Source organism: Rhea pennata, chromosome 28, assembly GCF_028389875.1.
Source record: "Rhea pennata isolate bPtePen1 chromosome 28, bPtePen1.pri, whole genome shotgun sequence".
Lineage (NCBI taxonomy): Eukaryota > Metazoa > Chordata > Aves > Rheiformes > Rheidae > Rhea > Rhea pennata.
Window position 1 is genome coordinate 4,921,333 of NC_084690.1, and position 22,323 is coordinate 4,943,655.

General features: G+C 47.0%; 1 protein-coding gene across 3 annotated transcripts; it reads right to left on the minus strand.

Moving 5' to 3' along the window:
- Positions 1-4: 4 nt before the first annotated feature.
- On the minus strand, positions 5-17,798 carry RAB11FIP1 (RAB11 family interacting protein 1). Of its 3 annotated transcripts, XR_009960906.1 has the most exons (8): positions 17,452-17,798; positions 12,143-12,588; positions 10,873-11,674; positions 7,499-9,838; positions 6,159-6,264; positions 4,031-4,138; positions 395-678; positions 5-74 (listed from the first exon to the last, which is right to left on the minus strand). XR_009960906.1 is itself a non-coding variant. In XM_062596693.1 (6 exons), the coding sequence occupies exons 1-6, from the start codon at positions 17,796-17,798 to the stop codon at positions 3,920-3,922; spliced, it is 4,260 nt and encodes a 1,419-aa protein (XP_062452677.1). In that variant the 3' UTR covers positions 923-3,919. The 3 variants fall into 3 exon arrangements, 1 of the variants encoding a protein (XP_062452677.1); XR_009960907.1 differs by lacking the exon at positions 4,031-4,138; XM_062596693.1 differs by lacking the exons at positions 5-74; positions 395-678 and having other exon boundaries at positions 923-4,138.
- Positions 17,799-22,323: the final 4,525 nt, after the last annotated feature.

Here is a 22,323-nt window from a genome sequence, read left to right on the forward strand (position 1 = left end):
CATGTGGACGGCGGCGCCAGCCATCGACACGTTGCCACTCGCAGCGGGGACAGGCACGGCAGCACTTCAGGCTCCTGCAGCACAAACAGGTTTCAGGCTAAAAGGTCCTCGAGACAGTGGAAGGCTGATTAACTCTCCCGCCTGGCTCTGTGATTCTTTTTATCTGCTGCCCAGAATTTAAGGCCATTACAATTAGAGTCTGAGGGACCAGCGCTATTGCCAGGGTGATTTAACAAGGCCTCTGGCCGAAAACCTTTTGCACATTTTGCTCTTCACAGAAACTCTTGATTCTCATGATGCTGAGCTTGCCAAGCAGGTTTCCCCACCCCATGAGCTGTTTACTGTGAACGTCCTGCAGAGATTGCTTACAGGGATGGAACTAAACCAAAAATACCTGGAGGATGAGGAGTTTCGGGCAGCAGGGCTTGTCACATGGAATGGTTGACGTTCTCCTCTTTTAGCGCCACGGACTACAGTTGCATTTTACAGGTCAGCGACGTGCAACCACTGTATTTTTAACCTGCTTTTTATACACACAAAACTCGCCCAAGGCACTAGTCTAGTAGATCCTCCCTCCCCCACAAGGCCCAAACAACTTGTGAGCCGGAGCTGCTTTCTAAAGTCAAACCATCAGGCCACATGCTGCCACCAGAAGAGTCTGTGAAGAGACGGCAGTACCTGCAGGAAGAGTGAAAATGCACATCGTAGACTTCAGGAGAAATTATCAAGAAACCAGATTACTTTAATAGTCACAGAAAAAACTGCATAGAAATAACTGCTACAAGAGAGACCAGACAAGCCAGAGGCTGCTACTGTGTAGCATCCAACCATCTCCCCCACATCTCTGTATACAGTGTTCTCCACTTTCTAGAGGTACTAGTTCAGAATTCACTATGAAAAAAAAACGAAGTGAACAGAACACTGGATTTAAGATACTTTTATTTTAGTGTTCCACAAAACCAAAGATCATTTAAAAACACATAGGTACCCAGGCTAAAAGCAGACAGTATAAACAGTAAAAGATACATTCAGATCCTTCAGTAATAAAACAATATACTTGATTCTCAAGCCTCAAAGTCATTACTCACAAGGTTAAGCACCTTGTTGGACATAAAATGCCAAACCCCTTATGCCAAAAAAAGGCTTTAAATAATATTGCCAATAAAAGATTGAGGTAAAAGATTTGTGCAACATTTTCACAGCTACTGAAGTAAAGATGCAGCTTGTACAGGATTGTTACCTTGCAGCAGCACTCCTGCTGTTCAGTGAGAGACTTAAGGCCTGTAACCACAGGAGAGAACAACCCAGGATGCAAAAGCCACAGAACTTGGAGTTCACGTGACTGGATAAAGTCATAACTGGCAAAAAGGCTACCAAGAAAGGACATTTTAAATTTTAAGGCTTCATCTTCAAGATTATTATTGGCATATAGAGTGTGAGTGTGTGTGCGACTTCCAGATGCACACTCTTGCCAACAGAAATGCAGGTTATCAGCTGTATAAGCTTCATAAAAGTCCTTACTCCCAAAGGATTATACATACTATCACAATGATTTCAGCAGCCAAAGACAAAGTAGTACCCATATTATTTTAAAATAAGGCCAGTAAAAACCAAGAGTTAAGTTTTGCGTAACATGTGTCCAGTTATGACTACTGGTAATACCATTTTTTATTTCAAATCATTAAGCTGTTGTTCAAAGGCACTACTGGTTTCTCTGATTCTCTGAACCAGAAAGTCAGAAAGCTGTGGAATAAAGTCTAGAAGACAGGTTTATTAGTGAGGTACAGGCAATCATTTCTTTCCAGACATCCACTGAGGCACAAGGAGGAAACTGAAATTAATGTTCATCTTCCTCCCTGCTTCAAGGCACAAGCAGCAGCAGTAGTTTTCAGTAATGCCAACCAGTACCATTCAAAATTTAAACCACCAGCCAAGAGCTGAAGATGCTGCTAAAAACTTCTGCATTTCAGACCCTTCATTCATAGAAGAGGGTACTGTAAGAAAGAAAAAAAAAAAAGCTACCCCTTCACTGAAGACATCCGTTCAAATAAAAGTTCAGCATTCATCTCTTAAGTACTTGAAGTCTTAGAAGACTCTTAATGCTTAAAGCAATAGGTTTATTTCAACTCCAGCTTTCCCTGAAGGAGAGCTGCATCAGAAAAGCTTCAACTACTATGCCATACTTTGGTAACCAGCCAGTTTACAGTAACAAATGTAACTAACAGCATTTTTTTTGTATTTTCCAAAGAATATATATATATCTAGGCAAATATATTAAACTACTCTTCACTACAAAAATACAGTATTTGAGAAGCTTCCAGTAGTTTCCAGTGTTTTATGAAAATATTAAGCAGACTACTAACAAGTCAATCCAGCCAGTCTTACCACTCATTAAAGTGCTATGCTGTAGGAATGTCTGTTAGAAACTCACCCCTTTGGAGATGTAGAGTGACTTAATCAACCCTTTCCACTTCAGAAGGTAACAGCATTTGTTTTTGTTCTCTGCTACCTATTCTTTCAGTATTTTGACTTCCTTCCAAACCATTTCCTGTTATTACATCTCACACCCTCACAACCCTGATAAATCTAAGAGGTGTGAAGATGCATCTAATTTGATGATGATTGACAAGAACTTGCCACAAAAAAAATCATGTGTAGTTTTCCATGGAAGAGGTCTGCTGTAGCAGCTGCTTGACAGCATTATATCATTACTTTCTGTCTGAGGAAACAGGAAAGAGAATGTACCTGTCCTCTATGAAGCTGCAATCAGGCCACAAATTAAGGAAGGAGATAGAAGTATCTGATTGTCTTCCAAAACCAACACACTTTCAGCTACATAAAATCTTCATCTCATTCTGAATTTCAAACCACAGCGAAAACCAAATCAGATTTGAGAGTTAACATTCTAACTCCCATCCCAAAAGGAGAACGAATTGGTTCCTTTCTTAGATGTGTAAGGAATGTATGCAAGGAAGTATTACAAGACTGACCACCTTTGAAAGCTGTTCCAAGGTAAGCCCCGGTTCCAAAATCCAAAATATTTAGAATTAGTAAACTGCAATGGTATAGTATCGTAATTGTCACAGAACTGTCATACAGCAAGAGACACAGGCCAAACACACATACTGCAAAGTCCATACCTATTTCAGAATACAGAACAGGAACTGGGTGTACCTTTGCCTCCCTTGTTTAACAACCTTCAAATCAGGCTGTCAGGTTGTTTGATGACTATGAAATAACAGCTTCTAATTTACTACACCTTTGGCCCAAAGTTACATATATTTCTTGGAGAACACCCTTGAAACAATATTTATGTCAGTAATTTGCCTTCGCTTCTTCCTTTCCAAACTAAGAGTTAACTTGCACTCAATTGTTAGGGCATTAAATAGTTTTAAAATACACTCAAGCAGCCTTATTCTGAAGCATAACTCTTTTGGATTTCTCCAGTGTAGTTATTCAAAGCAAAGCAAACCCTCAAGCTCTACTGTACAAGGTTTTATATTGCACTACAACTTAGAGTGTGAAAAAAAAAGAGTAATTGATCTGTCAAAGTTGCTAAGAAACAGAACGATGAAAAAAAAAATCTTCATAAAGGATCATCAGTGCCTTGCTGGCAGGCAAAGCTTATCAAAAAACCCTTCATTCCTGACATCATGATCAGCCTGTGGATTAGATTCCGTAACAAATCTTCCCCAATAACAAAGAGATACCAAAAAATAAATACGAGAAGTTGACTCCATTTCTGGACTCCATATATAAAACCTGATGCAACTACAAATCAATTTGATAGTTGCTCAAGTCAGAAACAGGAAAAATGTCATTTCCTGTGGGCAGCACACCAGTCCCACCTACTTCACTTCCTTATTAATCAAACTCCACTGGCAGGAATTCAGTCTTTTGTTCAAAGTTCAGAGAACTCTCATATCTTTCCAGCTTTTTTATTTCCAGAGGTGGAAACACGAAGAATGTTTGGTGTTTCTTCCATGACCCTGACAAGCAAGTTATCAATGTAGTCTTCAAGCTCACGCACCTGGTGTTCTTTCTTGATAATTGTATCCTTCTGTTTCAAGACCAGCTGGATCAGCTCATCATATGTTAACTGAGCATAAGCATAGCCAGGATCTGAAGGATCATATTTCTTCAAGAGAGAAGATAAATAGGGTCACTGTAGATACACAGGCATTTCCAGCTAACAATAGCACGCACCTTGCTGGCTGAGTTTTTTTTTTTTTTTTAAAAAAAAGCACAACGAACATTTTCACACGTGGCATTTGTAGAAACACAATTACTTTTCAAAGGTATTCCTGTGCTTCCTGTCTTATTAAAAGTTCCTTGCAAACGACATTTCAGAACGGTCATTACAGCTTTACTGCTCAAGAAGAGCAGGCTGCCCAAAGCCAAGCTTCACAATAACTTAAGCGCTAACAATGACAGGGAGAGACTGGCAGGCCAGGCCAGTCCAGCTTTCCACTACAAAGCACCCTTTGGGCCATTAGCAAATCTCATCAAGTACTTTAATACAGAACACTACACATTCACAAACTTCCAGAATGCAGAATACATTTTTCAAAATATTTGGGGGAAGAACAGTTCCCTAAGAGTAAATAAACACTACTTGGCTATGGCAGAGGAACCCAATTTAAGGAGCTTAGAAGTCTCAAAACAGAAGGTAGGCTCAGAATGAGATGGCCCCTATGGAAGGCAACTAGCCAAACTCTTAGCATGAAAATCTTTGTATAATGTCAGTTTTTTAATTCAACACCTTGCTACAGTTTATGTTGAAAGAATGTCATGTTTACTCCAGGTAAAAAAAGTCCATTTTAGCTTACTGAAGATGCATGATAATTACAGCCATGCATCACGAACTACCAAAAAATGTTTTAAAGCACTTTCTGAATCAACAAGCACAGGGAGAGCTATTGCTTAAATAACTATGAAAGCCAAGTTCACATTAATTAGCAAGGAACACTCAAATAGCCCTTTCAGATTTAATTCTTTGTAAAAAAAACACAGAAGACATAGTTGCTGTTAAAAGTCTGCTTTCAATTTTTAAGCAAACATGACAAAGACTTAGCAGTTTCGGTCAATTTGTCAACCTACTTTATGAGATGCAAAAACAAAGTGTTAGCCTAGGCAATACTTTTGCAGGGAGTACTCATACAACAGGCTTGCATGATTGCAAGATCAAGTATAATTTTGAATGCAGTATCACCAGTTACAAGTTTTCAAAAAAGGCCAATTTAAATTGTTTAATATTTAATTTGCATTTTCTTCTTTCCCACTTTTGCCAGAAGGAGGCACTACAGCTATTTTGGTACTACCTCCCCATAAATCCCCAGTCACCCTTAGAGACAATCATGAAACCCAGTGTTTTTCCTCTGCTGACCCAGAGGTGCTTCTGTGCAGTTCTGATCGATACGGATTTTAAGCCGGGACTCAAGTCTCGTGATGCAACTGAAACCACCGTCTTTTTCAAATAAAGGTTTATTCACTTTAAAGATCTCTTTTGGAATAAAGATTGTGGGGAAAAAGTCTTTTAAGTCTAAGCAACTATGCAAGTTGCACAGCTACACTTCTAGGATGCAACCATGCTTTAATAACATGCATCTGGTCTCTCAAACTGCACAGGATATTAACGAGACTTATTTCAAGGCAAGAGCCACCTTGAGGCTAAGTTTTCCTGCCTTCTCAGCTTTAAGAGCTGCGTATTTTATTTCAGGGTGAAAAGAAGCTCTGGGGACAGACATGTCCAAAAAGATGATTAATTTGGGATCTCCAAAAAAGATTTTTGAAAAATTACGCAGCTCCTACACACCTTAAAGAGGACCTATCTTCAAGAAGTAGCAAAGCTCTCAAGTCATCTGTCACTCCTGTTGTAACTATCTCATGCACAGCCCGCTCATTTACTGGGAATCAAAAGAGGCCCCCAGTTCTCTCCACTGAGAATTCCCTGTAAAATTAAGAGGCTTCAATTCTGTTACAGATTAGTTTGCAGAAAAAACTGTCCCCATCACTAGGGACTGCCCACAGTCTGAGCATGACCACTGTTCTTTTTCGGCCAAAGACAGGGCATGAAATGAGCCTAGACAAACTATTACAAAAACACAAATTGTTCAATTTAGTGCTTCAGTTTAAAAAACTGCCACTTTCTTCCATACCTTTATGCTCATCTCAAGCAGCTTTTCATTCATAGTGCTGATGACATTCATGTTTTTAGTTTGAGACTTGCTTGCTGTGGCATTCATTGGCTTCACAGGCTGAAGTCTGTAATGTTAAAAAAGGCACACGCTATTTAGGCAGTGTAAGTCACACCAAGATTATACAGATCTTCAGACTAAAAACAAATACAGCAATAAATTAGGGGAAATTCCTATCATTCTCTCTCTCGATAAAAGAAACAACTTTAAGAAGATAAGGCATTTCTGTCTAAATTGCAAGCTTTATATAGGTACACTCCAGTTCTTTCTACTGTTTTTATTGACTTAAGGCATTCAAGATAAAGAAGCAGTAACACGGGAAATACATCCTGAATAGCATGTTACAAAAGAAAAGCAAGGTCAGTCTTCATGAGAAGGCAGTACACAGGAGCAGTTACTTTGGTCTTTTAATGTTTAAGCTTGTTCTTAACAAGAACATATTTGTGGTTCTTGCAAAATATCAAATACTTTTACAGTCCTGGGGCAAACATGAATTATCTTACATGAACTGAACTTGTGCTATAAACTACTAAAAGAGCCTAGTCAAATGTGCCATCTTCATATGTTCAAGAAGGATTTATATTGCTAATTCTAACAGGTAGGAAAATTATTTTATCTGTATCTCAGCAAACACCTAGTCAGAATCATTCTATACTCTCAATGGAGTTTAGCAGATACAAGTACTCAGAGTTAAGGTTAACAGCACTTTTCCTCAGACAACAGTACCCCAACAGGCAGAAGGAGCTGCAGACAGCTCCAAAAAAAAGCAACCACACTTTTTAAAGGAGCTAAATCTTTTAGCTGCTAGTAAGTTCACTGCAATTTACTTTAAGGCTCAGGAGCTCAGTTCTCCTATGAAAGCAAGCATCCCTGTTTATAAGGCTACCCGTGACCATTTTTTTTTTATTTCTGAAATACTGACAACTCCAGTCTCTTTAACCTAATTTGTTTGAATAACCCTATACATGACCTGTAACTGAGTTTCCTTAACAGCCAGAACTCATAAGAGGTAGTGCTGTTATGAACAGCAAGGCCGTACAAGGGCTCTCAGTACTGAGTAGACAGACAGATTTATCTGGTGTCATTCATTAAGTTACAGTGATGATACTACATTAGCATAATAGGATGCAGGCCCCAACAAATCCACAGGTCAGTGGAAATTAAGATTGTATAATGTCATATCACTGCAAAAACCAATAAATTTCTGCAGCTAAAAAGACAGATCCATGCTCACAGGAAGGAAAAGCAAGGCTCACAAACCAGCATTAAAATATTTCTATGCATTTCCGATATTCTCTCACCTGTGCTTAGAAGACATGGTTTCACCACTCTGCTGAGTTTGGTTAGGATATGTTTCAGAGGGTGAAATCCATGCCTGAAGAAGTTTCTTCTTGCCAGAATTTTCTGCCTTATCAGCGAAGCCCTCTGCTGTTGGCTTTTTCGAAGATTCTGCTCTAGTACTTTGAGTGTGAGATGGGTGGGAGTGAAAGGAAGAATAAGGTTGGGAAGAACTAGACACAGAGAAAGAAGAAGCAGAAGGCTCAAGGAAATCACGCTCTGCACTCTCTTCAACACCAGTTTCTATTTTTAGTTCTTGTCTCTCAAAATGACTATTACACTCACTGGAATGCGATGTCACACCTACGTTTAAGTCAGCTATCTTATTATTTACACTGCAAACGCGTACTCTTGCAGGTAACACAGGTAGTTTGCTAGAATTACAAGCATCAGGGACACTTCCTCCTTCCTGAGCAGACAGAGGTACACTGTTTGCAGGAGAATTGTTATCTGAATGCTCTTTCAGTTCTTCACTCAAAGGCATTATATCTATAGCGTGCTTTCCAGCCTCCAAGGTGTTTTTATCATCTGCAGTAACGTTATGGTCCTCTTGACAGTCTTCCAGCAGTTCATCATCAGAGCCTCCCTCTAGAATAACTGGAAGACTAGCCAATGTCAAACCATGGTCTCCAGCAACTGGAATGGCAGACTTCAGATTTGCAAGAGTATCAAATAAATCATCATCTTCATATTTTAAATGCCTATTACTGCTATCATCTCTAAGATTTATTGTTGGAGTGACAGTTTTTAATGAATCATTTCTGTAGGGGTATTCATAAGCACTTGAGGGTTTCTCATTACGTAATGGAAGCCCAGAAGCAGATTTTACATCATCATCTGAAGAAAGCACAGCACCACTTAACTCACCAGTCTGAGAAACTGGCATGCATGTCTTCAGCAATAAAGACAGTGGTGGTGCTGGTTTTGGTGTGACAAACACAGAACTAGCCTCACTGTCAGCCCTTCCTGCATCAGCTTCCTGAAAGGGCAGTGTACAAACTCTGAAGGTTGGTTTGGTAGGTCCTACTTGTGACAAGGAGTTATTTTTATCAGAAGGAATTGCTTCAATCTCTAACATGAGTTTACATTCTTCTGTTCTCTTTTCACTAAAGATTTCCTGATTCTCCTTTAGCTTGCTCTTAGCAGAAGATAGCTGTTCAGCATCATTCTCTGGTAAGAGGTTATCATTACACTGAGAAAGAGATGCAAAGTGTTCGGCATCCTTCATGCAAGTTTCAGTGCTTGTACTGCCTATTTCCACATCACCCTGAACAGTGATCTCCTTGCTCTGAGTGGAAATTACGCTGTCACTAGGGAGTTTTGAAGATGGGTTGCACTCTCTTTCTAGTTTGTGGGCAAACTCTGCTCTCTCTCCTGTTACATCTAAATCTGTGAATAACATTTCACAGAAATCAGAGGGCTGTTTTGCACATTGCTGCTCATCCAAATCCTCATCACCTGATGTAATACCTTCCAGTTCTTCAGAGAGAAAGGTCACAGGTTTCCTATCGCTTAACTGGCTTCTTTTTAAAGATGTCTCTACCTGAACCTTTGGTGAATCACATTGTTTCTTTGAAGCCAAGTCAGGGTTGTCAGAAAGAGTGTCTGGAGAGTTTGATACAGTATTTAAATTACTAGTTATAGCCACATTTGAAGAGCTCCCTGAAGCCATATGAAGAGAGTGTTTCAGATTACCAGTGTTTCCTATTGAGGAACAGTCTTCCTCACAAGGAATCAAGAAAGGAGAAGAACCAGCAACAGTTTTGAGACCTGGTGCATCTAGTTCAAACCCCGGCTTGCATACAAAGGGGTTACTCTCATTAAAATGACAGTCAGAATGATGACAAGGTTCAGATGGACCAGAGTGATCCAAGGAAGGGCAAGCACTAGAGCTTTCAAAATCCTGACCCTGTGAGCCCTGTCCCCATTTAGAAGTAAAAGGATTATTATCATTGCTAGAGATTTGCACAGAAAGAAATGTTTCAGGAACAGAAGCTGCAAGATGATGAGATAAAGAGAAATTGGCAATGCTTTCAGAATCTAGTGCTTTGGATTCTTTGTCCCATGTTGAAATAAAGGGGTTCTTGCTATTCAAAAGCTTTGCAGCAGAAGGAAGAGAAGGAGGAAGAGGTGCAGAGAAACTAGCAATGTTTTCAGAGTCTGGCACTTCAACTTTTTGTCTCGTTTTAGAAATAAAAGGATTATTGTCACTACTGATATGGTGTACAGAAAGGAAAGGAGGGGAATCAGGTGCAAAAATAGGAAGTGTGGCTTTGGTTTCCTCCTCTGAAGACACGCCCAGTCTGCAAAAGGGACAAAAAACTTGCATGTCACTTGCAGATCAACACGAGGCAGGAACAGACAAGCTTTAGCACCAGACTCTGATTCCTAACACACTGGAGACGAATTAGCCTGCAAGAGGCACGAAGAACCTATCTAATAGACTCAATGATATTTAAATGATTGCTTATATCATACTAGATAAATGTCAGAACACTGCTGCTGCAGACTTTGAACAATTAGTTGCTTAAAAGCAGACAACAGGGATCTATCTCATCTTTTGCATTCCAAGCAGTTTCATTAGTAAGACACACATGAAAGGCATTTAAACATGAGAAGCACTGAGAACAGGATGTTAAAGACAGATACAATACACAGTTTTATTAGTAGGACATTTGTTCTTACATATGTATGTGTATATATATACACACACATATATATATGCAGGATATACACATGTGAGATCACACACACCCATATATACACATATACATACACACACACAGATACATATAAGGAACACAAGAACAGAATTTTCGAAAAAGCCTTTATGTGTAAATTCACAGAAATGGATTTCACGTTGCTGTGAACAATGTCAAAAGCAGAATGGCTTCAAGATTAACTATTTTGAAAACCATAGCACAGAAGAAAAAAATAGAGATGTTAGAACTGGTATTTCAGGTCCTGGGTATATTTCAAACCACATAGCTTAGGTAGAATGTTAGTTTTTGCAAAAGATACAGCCAGAAAAGTTACCTCTGTAATATCTGAAAAAGATATTTGCACTTGCAGAGAACTGTTACTTCATCATCACCTATGAGGCATGTTGCTATGTCAACCTCTTATTCATATCTAGACAGAACTCAAATTACTAACTGCTATCAATGCATCCAATGTCTAGCACAAAAAAAACAGAATACCCTACAGAATAAAACATCTCTATGGCACACAGGATAACAACTTCAGAAGCTTTTCCTTGATCGAAAGCAGTCTAGTTAAAGCGTACGACTTCTGTACTTAGCTATTTTTATCAACAGCTGAAACAAACAAAACTAACCTGGGTTTGACAGCTTTAGTCTGGGTCGTCTTTGCCGATGCTGCAGCTTTTTCGGGTTTCCGGTCTTCTTCAAACGGGTTGAGTGGTTGCTTATTTTTGAAGGTTTCTTCTTCATTACTATTTTCAAAAGGATTTCCTTTGCTTAAATCTGCTGGAATTTCAAGATGTTTGGTCTCTTCTTCACTTTTCTCTTCTGAAACTTTGCTTTCTTCCTCCTTCAAAGACCTATCTGGAATACTTTCAACATCATTGTTTTTCACTGTTTCCTTTCTCCCTGTGACCAGAGAGAATAAGGCAGACTTTTTGTGGTCTATTTTTTTGTTCTCTTTAGTAATATCAACTGTCAGAGGAACATTAGTCTCCATATAATCTTCACTGCTAAGCAATTTATATGATGGTAAAGTCATAGATTTAAAAGTGTCCAGTGATGCAGACCCAGACAAAATACCACTAGGAGATGTTCTTCCTGTCTCTTCAGGTCCTTTAGCAAATTTGGAAGACAGGTTCTCTTCTGAAGTAAAGAGCTGCTTCTTCCTGAAGTTGTGAGGGGATGGGGAAGAAGCTGGAGTATTGTCCTTAGGCATATTCTCTTCCATGTAAACATGACTGCCATTGATACACAAACTAGACTTGGAAATAGGATCACTTTTGGATTTAAGGCCACCAAATAGAGAGAGACCTTCTTTCTTGGTATTGCTAATGTTTATTTGGTTTAGTTGTCTACTGTCCAAATTTGCTATTTTATGAAATTTAGATACAGGAGAGGGAGATGACTTCTCTTCAAGGGTGTTTCTGAAGCCTTCTGAAGGGAAAAAAAAAAAAAAAAAAAAAAAGCCATTCAAGACAAAAGAACATCCCTTGCTCTGACATTCATTACCACATTCTCAGCACTTCACAACTCATTAAGTGCTCACAAGAGAAGCATCACAAGAGTCTGGCTGTTCCAGGAACTTCAAGATCTTTTGGGTCTCTTATTCCCAGAAACCCTCAGTGTATTGGATCTCACCTGTACCTTTTAGGTAACTAAAAACACTGCACTGAAACTGCACTAACAACGTGTGCAGACATTGCTCATGCAGCCCTACATGTAATTTAAACTGTGAATGTCTAACTGCTTACATACGTACCCACTGCTTTGGACAAAAGAGACTTATTACTGATTCGTTCATTTAGAATAATCTAACTAATATCTTAGAAAGTGCGAAAACTGCAAGCAAAGCTTTGGGAAAAGGGCTTGCACTTCATCAGTGCAACAAGTGCAAATACTCACTGTCTGAAGTTGGAGATGTCTCAGATTCGTCATCATCATCCCATCTTGATTGAAAATCACTAGGTCTAAGCCTAACTTTCTCAGTTACAGGCTGATGTGTAGGTAAGACTGACATGGATTGGGAAATAGAAGTCTTTTGCAGACCAGGTTTGGAAAACAGCGTTTTGAACTTTGATTTCTTCTTTTCCTTCTCAACTGACTCATCTTCGCTGTCAGCTGGGGAGTGACTTGTGCTTGGAATGATTGCTGATGCCGTGTCAGAAAGCCCACTGCTCCTCTTTCCTTTCAGCTTGTCTTTGAGCTTGCCAAATGCAGAGCGAGACTTGTCTTTCATGGATAAATCAAACATACTGGCTGTCATGTTGCTCCTCATGAACTGGATATCCACTTCAATCTCTCCTCTCTCCTTTTCCTTTTTCCCTGGTTTGGAATGAAGCTTATACCACCTTTAAAAACAAAAAGATTTAGTACATAAACAAATTCTTGATAAGTGCAAATAATTTTGAACAACAGATGATATTTACATTTTAAGAATGGAATAAGCCTACAGTATAGAAAAATAAAAATCTTAAATCTTACAAATGTCATAATCATATGATCATGGATGCCAAAGAAAACAGTTTCTCATCATAAAGTTATTAGTGAAATTTTTTTAAATGCAAACCACGGAGAGTTAAGAGAGACACACAACATGGAATTCACATACTTCACTTTTCCTACACTCTTGCCTGCCTTCTCAAAACTCAGAGGTTAAGAATTTGAAGTGGGTATTTAAGAAGCAGCCTCAGAGAACTGACACTGGTATTAGAAAGCTTGAATGCGTATGCCACACCCTCATACCTTTCATTCCAATTTCTTTTCAGTTGCTATCATAATGTTTCTTAAGCTATAGAACCCCTAATCAACAGAATGAGAACCAAAACATATTATGGAACTTCTGGGGCTTTTCATTTACCTTAATGAACTAATAATTGCCTAGCATCAGAAACAATATTAATTACTGACAGAACCTTACCAATTTCTGAAATGCAGTTTCAGAATATTAATACAGAGCAAATGGTAAAGCACTGACAGTATCTGAACTGTTAGAACACTCTCCGCATGTGGCTATTATACTTACTCAATTGCCATTCCGCATGTCCTACTTAATAACATTCAAACCACATTAGCACAAGGGGAAAAAAGTTATCCACAGTACATACCAGCTTTTTTTTTTTTTTTTTTTTTTTTTTGTCTCGTGCTAGGAGCTGCAGATTTCCTGACTCCACAGAACTGACAGGAAAGGCAGCTCAGAAAATACTGGCTTTTTCCTCCCACAGCAGCCAGTAAATTACAATAAAGGAATCATAGTAGGCTAATCTACCTAACCATCAAATTTGCACTTCAATGCTTTCAAGGTATAATGGAAGCAATGAAAGCAAATAGGAAAAGGCAATTTACTTCAGGAGTAAATTCAAGCAAATGAGCATTAAGTTAAGGTTCCATGAAGACAATTCAAAAAATCTGCTACAGAGAAACATAATAAAGGAAAATGAGTACGTTCACTCTACAGTTACATATTCAGAAGTCACAAGACAACAGCACTGGGCATTATTAGAAGGGAACAGATTTCATAAGAAGATGTCACATTGTTATATTCATCACGTCCCTGAAACCATGCTCTTGTAATGGCAACATGCAGCTTCCTACGCACCCATCAAATCCAGCCAGGCAACTGTTAACATTTTGTCTTAGCTGCAAGTATGGGAAGCACAAATCTTTTGCCTTTAATGCACGACCTCACTAACCACTTTCATTCTAAAATGCACTAATTCCAAGGAGCATTCGTACATCTTTATAGTTTTAATGCCAAGGTGATGCGTTGCACGCATTCTTTGTGGTTTCTTTAAAGGAAAGAAAAAGCCATATTTACACAGGGCATCCAAAATAAAGACTATGGTCAAGGAAAGGTAACTTAACACTGACTTTAATATGGACATCATTTCTAAAAGGAATTACACTACTACATGCATTTAAATTTGATTTGCTGAAAGTAAATAATGTACTAACACACTCCCTCTGAAATTATATGAAACTTTTAAATAAAATATATCTTTTTTTAATTGCAAACAACCAGTATTTTAAGCCTTAGAATAGTCATACCGCTCTGAAATGAAATCAGTGAAATGCATCTTCAAACTATTTCTGCTTGGACAGATTTATTTTAATCATGTAAGGCTCATTTTTAGCAGCTTTAGGCTACGGCTGCATGAAGAGAATGTCACTCCTACACCTTTAAGTAATTCTAAAAGGCCATCTTGTTAATAAAAGTCTCCTCCAGCCTTCCTGTTACAAAGAAGCCTCCACACTTACATTTGAACATATCAAACACTACTGCCTAATGCTGCTTACACATAAGGGATCATTTTATGTATTGCAAGTAAATCCTCTACATTCATATGAAGGCATAAGATTCCTTCAGCCCCTACTTGAAAAGAAGTCAAAATAATTCATTTAGAAAAAGAAATTTGCCTGCATTGCTTTCTTCATTTCATTTCCTTTTTAACATTGCTAATAGGAGCTTTTGGACACAATCTTACTATTATATTAATATGCATCTCACAATTAACATGCATTTATTTTCCAAATAAAATCAGCCCTTTACAGCTATGTCAACACAGCAACTACATAATAACAGAAGAAACAGGCTTCAAACAGAAAACAGGGGGCAGAGGGGAGACTAACAACCAGAAAGATCTTAAGTTTTCCCAGGAGCATCAAAGTTGTATCTTTCCTCAATTAGTTTTTGGCCTGGACAGAAAGAAATCAGCCTGGAAGCACCCTCCATGCTTGCTTCACAGGGCTGACTCTGACCTTAACTTCGATGACCGAAGGCACATTAGGTTCTACAGCGTAAACACATTAACACCTGACACTACCTCCACAGCCTGTAATGACAGCTACATTATAATTAACACTTCTCAAGTAGCATTACACGACTTCGTCAAGAAACTCAGCTTCGGCCAAACTGGTGTTAATACCTGGCTCTGCTCAGGTGAGTTAAGAGGTGACTCACCAGCTACCTCAAACCACATCACTAATGAACATTCACGCTGCCCTAGTGCTGTTGACTCGCAGTAAAACCGTCTCAGTAACCAGCCCCGTGATTTTTAAAGTAATCCAAACGTGTTTGTGTTAAAAGGTGCAAGTATGACACAGACCTGGCACTCAGTACTACAGGAAAAGTGTCCCAATTCGGCGCCTTGCGAACAATAGTTCAGTGAATCCGTACAAGACTGGATTATCTACTCTTACAAGTGATTAGTATTTATTAAGAAAAACACACACACTGTCAGCTTGTACAGTGCTTTCTCTGTCGCACCAAGAAGGCGTTTCAAATGCATTAACCCTCTTTAATCAACATCACCGTTCCGAGTGCGAATTGTTAACGTTCGTGCATAAATATTTAAAAAGGAAACTCGAGCACGGAGCAGGGCTGTCCTGAAAGCAGCGCCACGTCCGCTTCCCGGCCCGCACAGAAGCGGGAGCGCGCTCCCTCCGGCCAGGCAGCTGCGGACCAGACCTGCCCCACGGCCCCCCACCCCACCCCCATGGGGTGTAAGGGCCCCCCCCGTCGCCACCCTGGGGTCTCCCACCGGGCAGAGGTCCCTATGGGACGCTGGGCACCCCCGCCGCTGTCCTCGGCCCCCCGAGGTGTAGGGGGGCACAGGGGACACGGGGGTCCTCGGCAGTCCTGGTGACCCCTGCCTCCGTGGGGCACAGGGGGCCTCCCCAGCACCCGGCCAGCCCCTGAGGCTCCACTGCTCGGCCCATCCACACAACTCCCCCCAGCCCCACGCAGGCCCTCTGCCCCACAGAGATCCCCCAGTGCCCCACACAACCTGCCCCCCAGACCCCTAACTCACCACAAGGATCCCTCCTGTCCCACACAGGCCTCCAAACTCCCCACAAAACCCTCCCAGCACCACACAGCCCCCCCCTCGCCCCACACAGACCCACTAACTCTCCACACGGGCCCCCCTGCCCCACAGACCCCTTAACTCACCGCACAGACCCCCCAACTTGCCACAAGGATTCTTCCTGCCCCACATAGGCCCCCTAACTGCCCCCCACACGCCCCCCAGCTCCCCACAAACACCCCTCATCCCATATGGACCCCTTAACTCCTCCCATACAACCCCCTTGGCCAAAACGGGCCCCCCAACCCTCCATATATGCCCCTCCACCCCACACAGGACCATAACTCCCCAAACAGATCCCCCACAGACCCCCGAGCTCCCCACAGGAGCCCCCTAACTCCCCGCACAGACCCACCTCAACCCCACAGGAGCCCCCCCTGGCCCACAGGGGCCCCCTAACTGCCCCCTCGGTCCCCCCGAGCCCCCTAACTCCCTGCACAGACCCACCTCAACCCCACAGGAGCCCCCCCCCCGGCCCACAGGGGCCCCCTAACTGCTCCCTCGCCCCCCCCCAAGCCCCCTAACTCCCCACACAGACCCACCCCGACCCTACAGGAGCCCTTCCCCAGCCCATAGGGGCCCTCCAACTCCCCCCTGCCCTCCCCGGCCCCACAGGGGCCCCCTAAACTCCCCCCTAGCCCCCCACACGGCCCACCTGAACCCTCCCCTGCCCCACACGGCCTCCCCTGGCCCACAGGGGCCCCACAGCCCCCCACACGGCCTCCCCCTGACCCGCACGGCTCCCCCTGTCCCACAGGGGCCCCTCACACCACCTCCCCCCGCCCCACAGGGGCCCCCCGGCCCCCCCCGCCCTCCCTTGGCCAACAGGCCCCATACAGCCTCCCCCCGCCCCACACGGCCCTCCCTTGGCCCATAAGGCCCCCCCCAGCGCCCCACACAGCCTCCCCCCGACCCCCCCCCAGCCCCCTACACGGCCCTCTCGGCCTACAGGGCCCCCCCCAGCGCCCCACACGGCCTCCCCCCGACCCCCCTGCCTACAGGGCCCCCCCAGCGCCCCACACGGCCTCCCCCCGATCCCCCGGCCTACAGGGCCCCCCCAGCGCCCCACACGGCCTCCCCCCGACCCACAGGGCCCCCCCAGCGCCCCACACGGCCTCCCCCCGACCCACAGGGCCCCCCCAGCGCCCCACACGGCCTCCCCCCGACCCACAGGGCCCCCCCAGCGCCCCACACGGCCTCCCCCCGACCCCCCGGCCTACAGGGCCCCCCCAGCGCCCCACACGGCCTCCCCCCGACCCCCCGGCCTACAGGGCCCCCCCAGCGCCCCACACGGCCTCCCCCCGACCCCCCCCCAGCCCCCCCGGCCTCCCCCGACCCCCGTCCCCGCACCTGGAGTGCCGCCGGGCGCCGTCGGCCCGCAGCGCCGCCAGGTCGACCTCGGCGCGGCCCAGGAACTTGTCGAGGCCGACGAGGGCGCGGTGGAGCACGGTGAGGCGCAGCGCGGCGGGCCGCGGCGGCGGCGGCAGCTCGAAGGCGGCCTCCTCGCGCCACACGGGCCGGCCCTGGCAGCGCTCCGCCACCGACGTGGAGAACTTCTCGCCGCCCAGCGCCATCACGGCGTAGGCGTCGCTGCCGCCGCCGCCCGCCGCCGCCTTGGCGCGCAGCCCCCGCGCCTGCAGCACCGTCACCTGCACGTGCGTGGGCGCCCAGCGCGCCGCCGCGCCCGCCGCCTCCATCGCGGAGCGGAGCGGAGCGGGGTGCGGAGCGGGGTGCGGTGCGCGGTGCGGAGCGGTGCGCGGTGCGGAGCCGCCGCCGCTCTGCGCCCGCCCCGCCCGCGCCACCGCCCCCCCCCCCCCCCCCCACCCCGCGCCGCTCTCGCGAGACCTGGGCGGGGCCGTGGGCGGGTCTGTGGGCGGGTCTGTGGGCGGGGCCGTGGGCGGGGCCGGGGCCGTGGGCGGGGCCGTGGGCGGGGCCGTGGCTGTGAACGGGGCCGTGGGCGGGGCCGTGGGCGGGGCCGTGGGCGGGGCCGGGGCTGTGGGCGGGGCAGTGGGCGGGGCGGGGCCTGCGCGGCCGCGCCGGGCGTGGGGGGAAGGGGTGGGGGGGCTGCTGCGTGCTGGGGTGTGCTGGGGTCACGCAGGGGAGCGCTGGGCTGTACTGGTGTGTACAGAGCGGTGCAGGTGTGTAGTGGGGTGCACTGGGCTGTACTGGTGTGTACTGGGGTGCGTGCGGCTGTGTGCTGGGGTGTACTGAGGTGTACAAGGGGGGGTACTGGGCTGTACTGGTGTGTACAGAGCGGTGCAGGTGTGTAGCGGGGTGCACTGGGCTGTACTGGTGTGTACTGGGGTGCGTGCGGCTGTGTGCTGGGGTGTACTGAGGTGTACAAGGGGGGGTACTGGGCTGTACTGGTGTGTACAGAGCGGTGCAGGTGTATAGCGGGGTGCGCTGGGCTGTACTGGTGTGTACTGGGGTGCGTGCGGCTGTGTGCTGGGGTGTACTGAGGTGTACAAGGGGGGGTACTGGGCTGTACTGGTGTGTACAGAGCGGTGCAGGTGTGTAGCGGGGTGCGCTGGGCTGTACTGGTGTGTACTGGGGTGCGTGCGGCTGTGTGCTGGGGTGTACTGAGGTGTACAAGGAGGGGTACTGGGCTGTACTGGTGTGTACAGAGCGGTGCAGGTGTGTAGCGGGGTGCGCTGGGCTGTACTGGTGTGTACTGGGGTGCGTGCGGCTGTGTGCTGGGGTGTACTGAGGTGTACAAGGAGGGGTACTGGGCTGTACTGGTGTGTACAGAGTGGTGCAGGTGTGTAGTGGGGTGCACTGGGCTGTACTGGTGTGTACTGGGGTGCGTGCGGCTGTGTGCTGGGGTGTACTGAGGTATACAAGGGGGGGTACTGAGCTGTACTGGTGTGTACTGGTGTGCGTGCAGCTGTGTACTGGGGTGTACTGAGGTGTACAAGGAGGGGTACTGGGCTGTACTGGTGTGTACAGAGCGGTGCAGGTGTGTAGCAGGGTGCACTGGGCTGTACTGGTGTGTACAGAGTGGTGCAGGTGTGTAGTGGGGTGCACTGGGCTGTACTGGTGTGTACCGGGGTGCGTGCGGCTGTGTGCTGGTGTGTACTGAGGTATACAAGGGGGGGTACTGAGCTGTACTGGTGTGTACTGGTGTGCGTGCAGCTGTGTACTGGGGTGTACTGAGCTGTACTGGTATGTACATGGTGTGGGGGTGTACTGGGGTGTACTGGTGCGTACAGTGGGGTGTGCATGTGTGTACTGGGGTGTATGGTGGTGTGTGCAGGTGTGCATTGGGATGTACTGGTGCATACATGGGGGCGCATCGCCGCGGAGCGAGCGGACGCAGCGGCTCGCGCGGGAGCAGCGCGCTGGGCGCGAGAGGACGCCGCTGCCGCTCTCTTCTGCCAGCCCCAGCGGTGCCCGCTCTCGCAGGCGCGGCCACAGCTCGCCGCGAAGCACCTCGGCCTGTCGCGGTCGGCACCGCTGCCTCGGCTGCGTTGGAAGCGTCAGCCCAGGCGGAGCCTCCTGCAGCAGACGCCGCCCCGCAGGTCTCGGGGCTGCGGGGAGCGCGTGGGGGCTCTGCAGAAGGCCTGCGCTGGTGGCCCGCCCTCCTGCCAGAGGCGTGCTCCTGTTGACGATTTGTGTCGTCAAGTCAGAGAGTTGCGGGATGAAGCCAGCAGACTGCGAAGCACGCGAGAAAGTGAGCAGGAGATGGGCAGGGCGTTCTTGGAGACCACACCGCTGCGGGAGTCCCGGTCCCCTGCAGCAGGGGAGATGCTGGAAGGCTCTGTGCAGAGTGAAATAGTTCAGCACAGCACTGCAGAAGAAGGCTGGAAACTAGTTGCTTCTCGTAGAAGAAGAAGAAGAAGAAGAAAGGCCCCTAATCCTCCTATAGACTTGGACTTACAGTTGAAGAACGGGTTTAGTACCCACCAGGGAGTGGAGGACCCAGACCTGACTTCAAGGGAAGCAACTGGGCTTTCAGACCCCGAGCTTTGCGTGACCACTCGGAAGAGGCGACGAGTGGTTGCAGTGGGTGACTCCGTGCTGCGGGGTACGGAGGTGCCTATCTGCCGACCTGACCCCTCCTCTGGAGAGGTTTGCTGCCTGCTGGGGCGTGGATACAAGATGTTTCTGAAAGGCTGCCAAGGCTTGTCCGCTCATCGGACTGCTACCCTCTGCTGCTCTTTCACATGGGTGCTGATGGTACAGAGAGCAAGCTGGAAACGAGCAAGCAAGACTTCAGGGCTTTGGCATGGTGGTCGAGGGTCTGGGAGCCCAGGTGGTCTTCTCATCTGTCTGGCTGATGAAGGGGAGGGATAGGAGGAGGAGTAGATAATTTCCCAAACTAACAACCGTTTGCGCTGCTGGTGTTGGCAACAGGGTTGTGGTTTCTGTGATCATGGGACCTTGTTTGAAGATGAGCAACTGATGGGGAGAGGTGGGATTCACCTCACCAAGCGGGGCACCTGTGTCTTTGCCAGCAGGTCAGCCAGCCTGGTAAAGATGGCTTTAAACTAGGTAGGAAGGGGGACGGGGAGAGTCATAGGGAGAGGGCAGCCAACAAAGCACAGCTCGGGTTGGGGGGCCTCCAGCGGGTGCGTGCAGCTGGGGATGTGCGTTCGGGACATGGCTGTGGGCGACCCCCGTACACCCCTCCTGGGAAACCTGCGGGCATGACCGCCTCTCCGAAATGCCCGGACAGCAGTGCCCGCAGCATGGGGAGCAAACAGGAGGAGCTGGAGATCTGTGTGCGGTCGCAGGGCCATGATCTCATTGCAGTCACGGAGACATGGGGGGACAGCTCACGTGACTGGAGTGCTGCCATGGATGGCTCTGTGCTTTTTAGGAGAGACAGGCCGGGAAGGCGAGGTGGTGGAGTTGCTCTTCATGTGCGAGAACAACTGGACTGCATCGAGCTCTGCCTAGGTGGGGAGGAGGAGGAGGAGGCAGTCGAGAGCTTGTGGGTGAAGATCAAAGGGCAGGCTAGCATGGGGGACACTGCTGTGGGTGTCTACTACAGGCCACCTGACCAGGAGGAGGAAGCCGATGAGGCCTTCTACAGACAGCTGGAGGTAGCCCCACGATCACAGGCCCTGGTTCTCTTGGGGACTTCGACCCCCCTGACATCTGCTGGAAGGACAACACGGGAAGGCACAAACAGTCCAGGAGGCCCCTGCAGTCCATCGATGGTAACTTCTTGACAGAGGTTCTGCACCTAGGGAGAAATAGCTCCATGCACCAGTACAAGCTGGGGGCTGACCTGCTGGAGAGCAGCTCTGTGGAGAAGGACCTGGGAGCGCTGGTGGATGACAAGTTGACCATGAGCCAGCAATGTGCCCTTGTGGCCAGGAAGGCCAATGGTCTCCTGGGCTGCATTAGGAAGAGTGTTGCCAGCAGGCTGAGAGAGGAGATCCTGCCCCTCTGCTCAGCCCTGGTGAGCCCTCATCTCCAGTACTGCGTCCAGTTCTGGGCTCCCCAGTACAAGAGACATGGAGCTACTGGAGAGAGTCCAGCGTAGGGCTACAAGGATGATCAGAGGGCTGGAGCACCTGCCCTATGAGGAGCGGCTGTAAGAGCTGGGCCTCTTCAGCCTGGGGAGGGGAAGACTGAGGGGGGATCTTGTCAATGTGTACAAGTACCTGAAGGGAGGGTGTGAAGGGGACGGGGACAAACTCTTTTCAGTTGTCCCATGTGACAGGACAAGAGGCAATGGGCAGAAACTGAAGCACAGGAAGTTCAGCCTGAACGTGAGGGGGAATTTCTTCCCTGTGAGAGTGAAGGAGCACTGGAGCAGGTTGCCCAGAGAGGTGGTGGAGTCTCCTTCTCTGGAGATCTTCAAAGCCCACCTGGATGCAGCCCTGTCTGACATGCTCTAGGTGACCCTGCTGAGCAGGGCCGTTGGACTAGATGATCTCCAGAGGTCCCTTCCAACCTCAACCAGTCTGATTCTGTGAGTGTACAGGTTTGTGTGAGCTGGTGTGTGTGTATGTACAGGTGTGCACGGGGTACAGGTGTGCATGGGGTACAGGTGCATGTATGTGTAAAGATGTGTCAGGATGTACAAGTGTGGGATGCACAGGTGTGCATGGGTGTGCAGGTGTGCGCAGGTGCATGTACAGTTGTGCAGGGTGTAGAGGTGTGGGATGTAAAGGTGTGTGCAGGTGTGTGTACAGGTGTGCAGGGTGTACAGGTGTGGATGCACAGCTGTGCACAGGTGCCTGTACAGCTGTGCAGGGTGTTCAGGTGTAC

What these genes read in the sequence shown, in the direction of transcription:
- RAB11FIP1 (XM_062596693.1), bottom strand. Translation starts at nt 17,798, where the DNA reads ATGGAGGCGGCGGGCGCGGCGGCGCGCTGGGCGCCCACGCACGTGCAG. An exon ending in GGCGCCCGGCGGCACTCCAG is followed by an intron (nt 12,589 to 17,451) that starts GTGCGGGGACGG and finishes TTGTTTTTAAAG; the next exon opens with GTGGTATAAGCTTCATTCCA. An exon ending in ACTAAAGCTGTCAAACCCAG is followed by an intron (nt 9,839 to 10,872) that starts GTTAGTTTTGTT and finishes TCCCTTTTGCAG; the next exon opens with ACTGGGCGTGTCTTCAGAGG.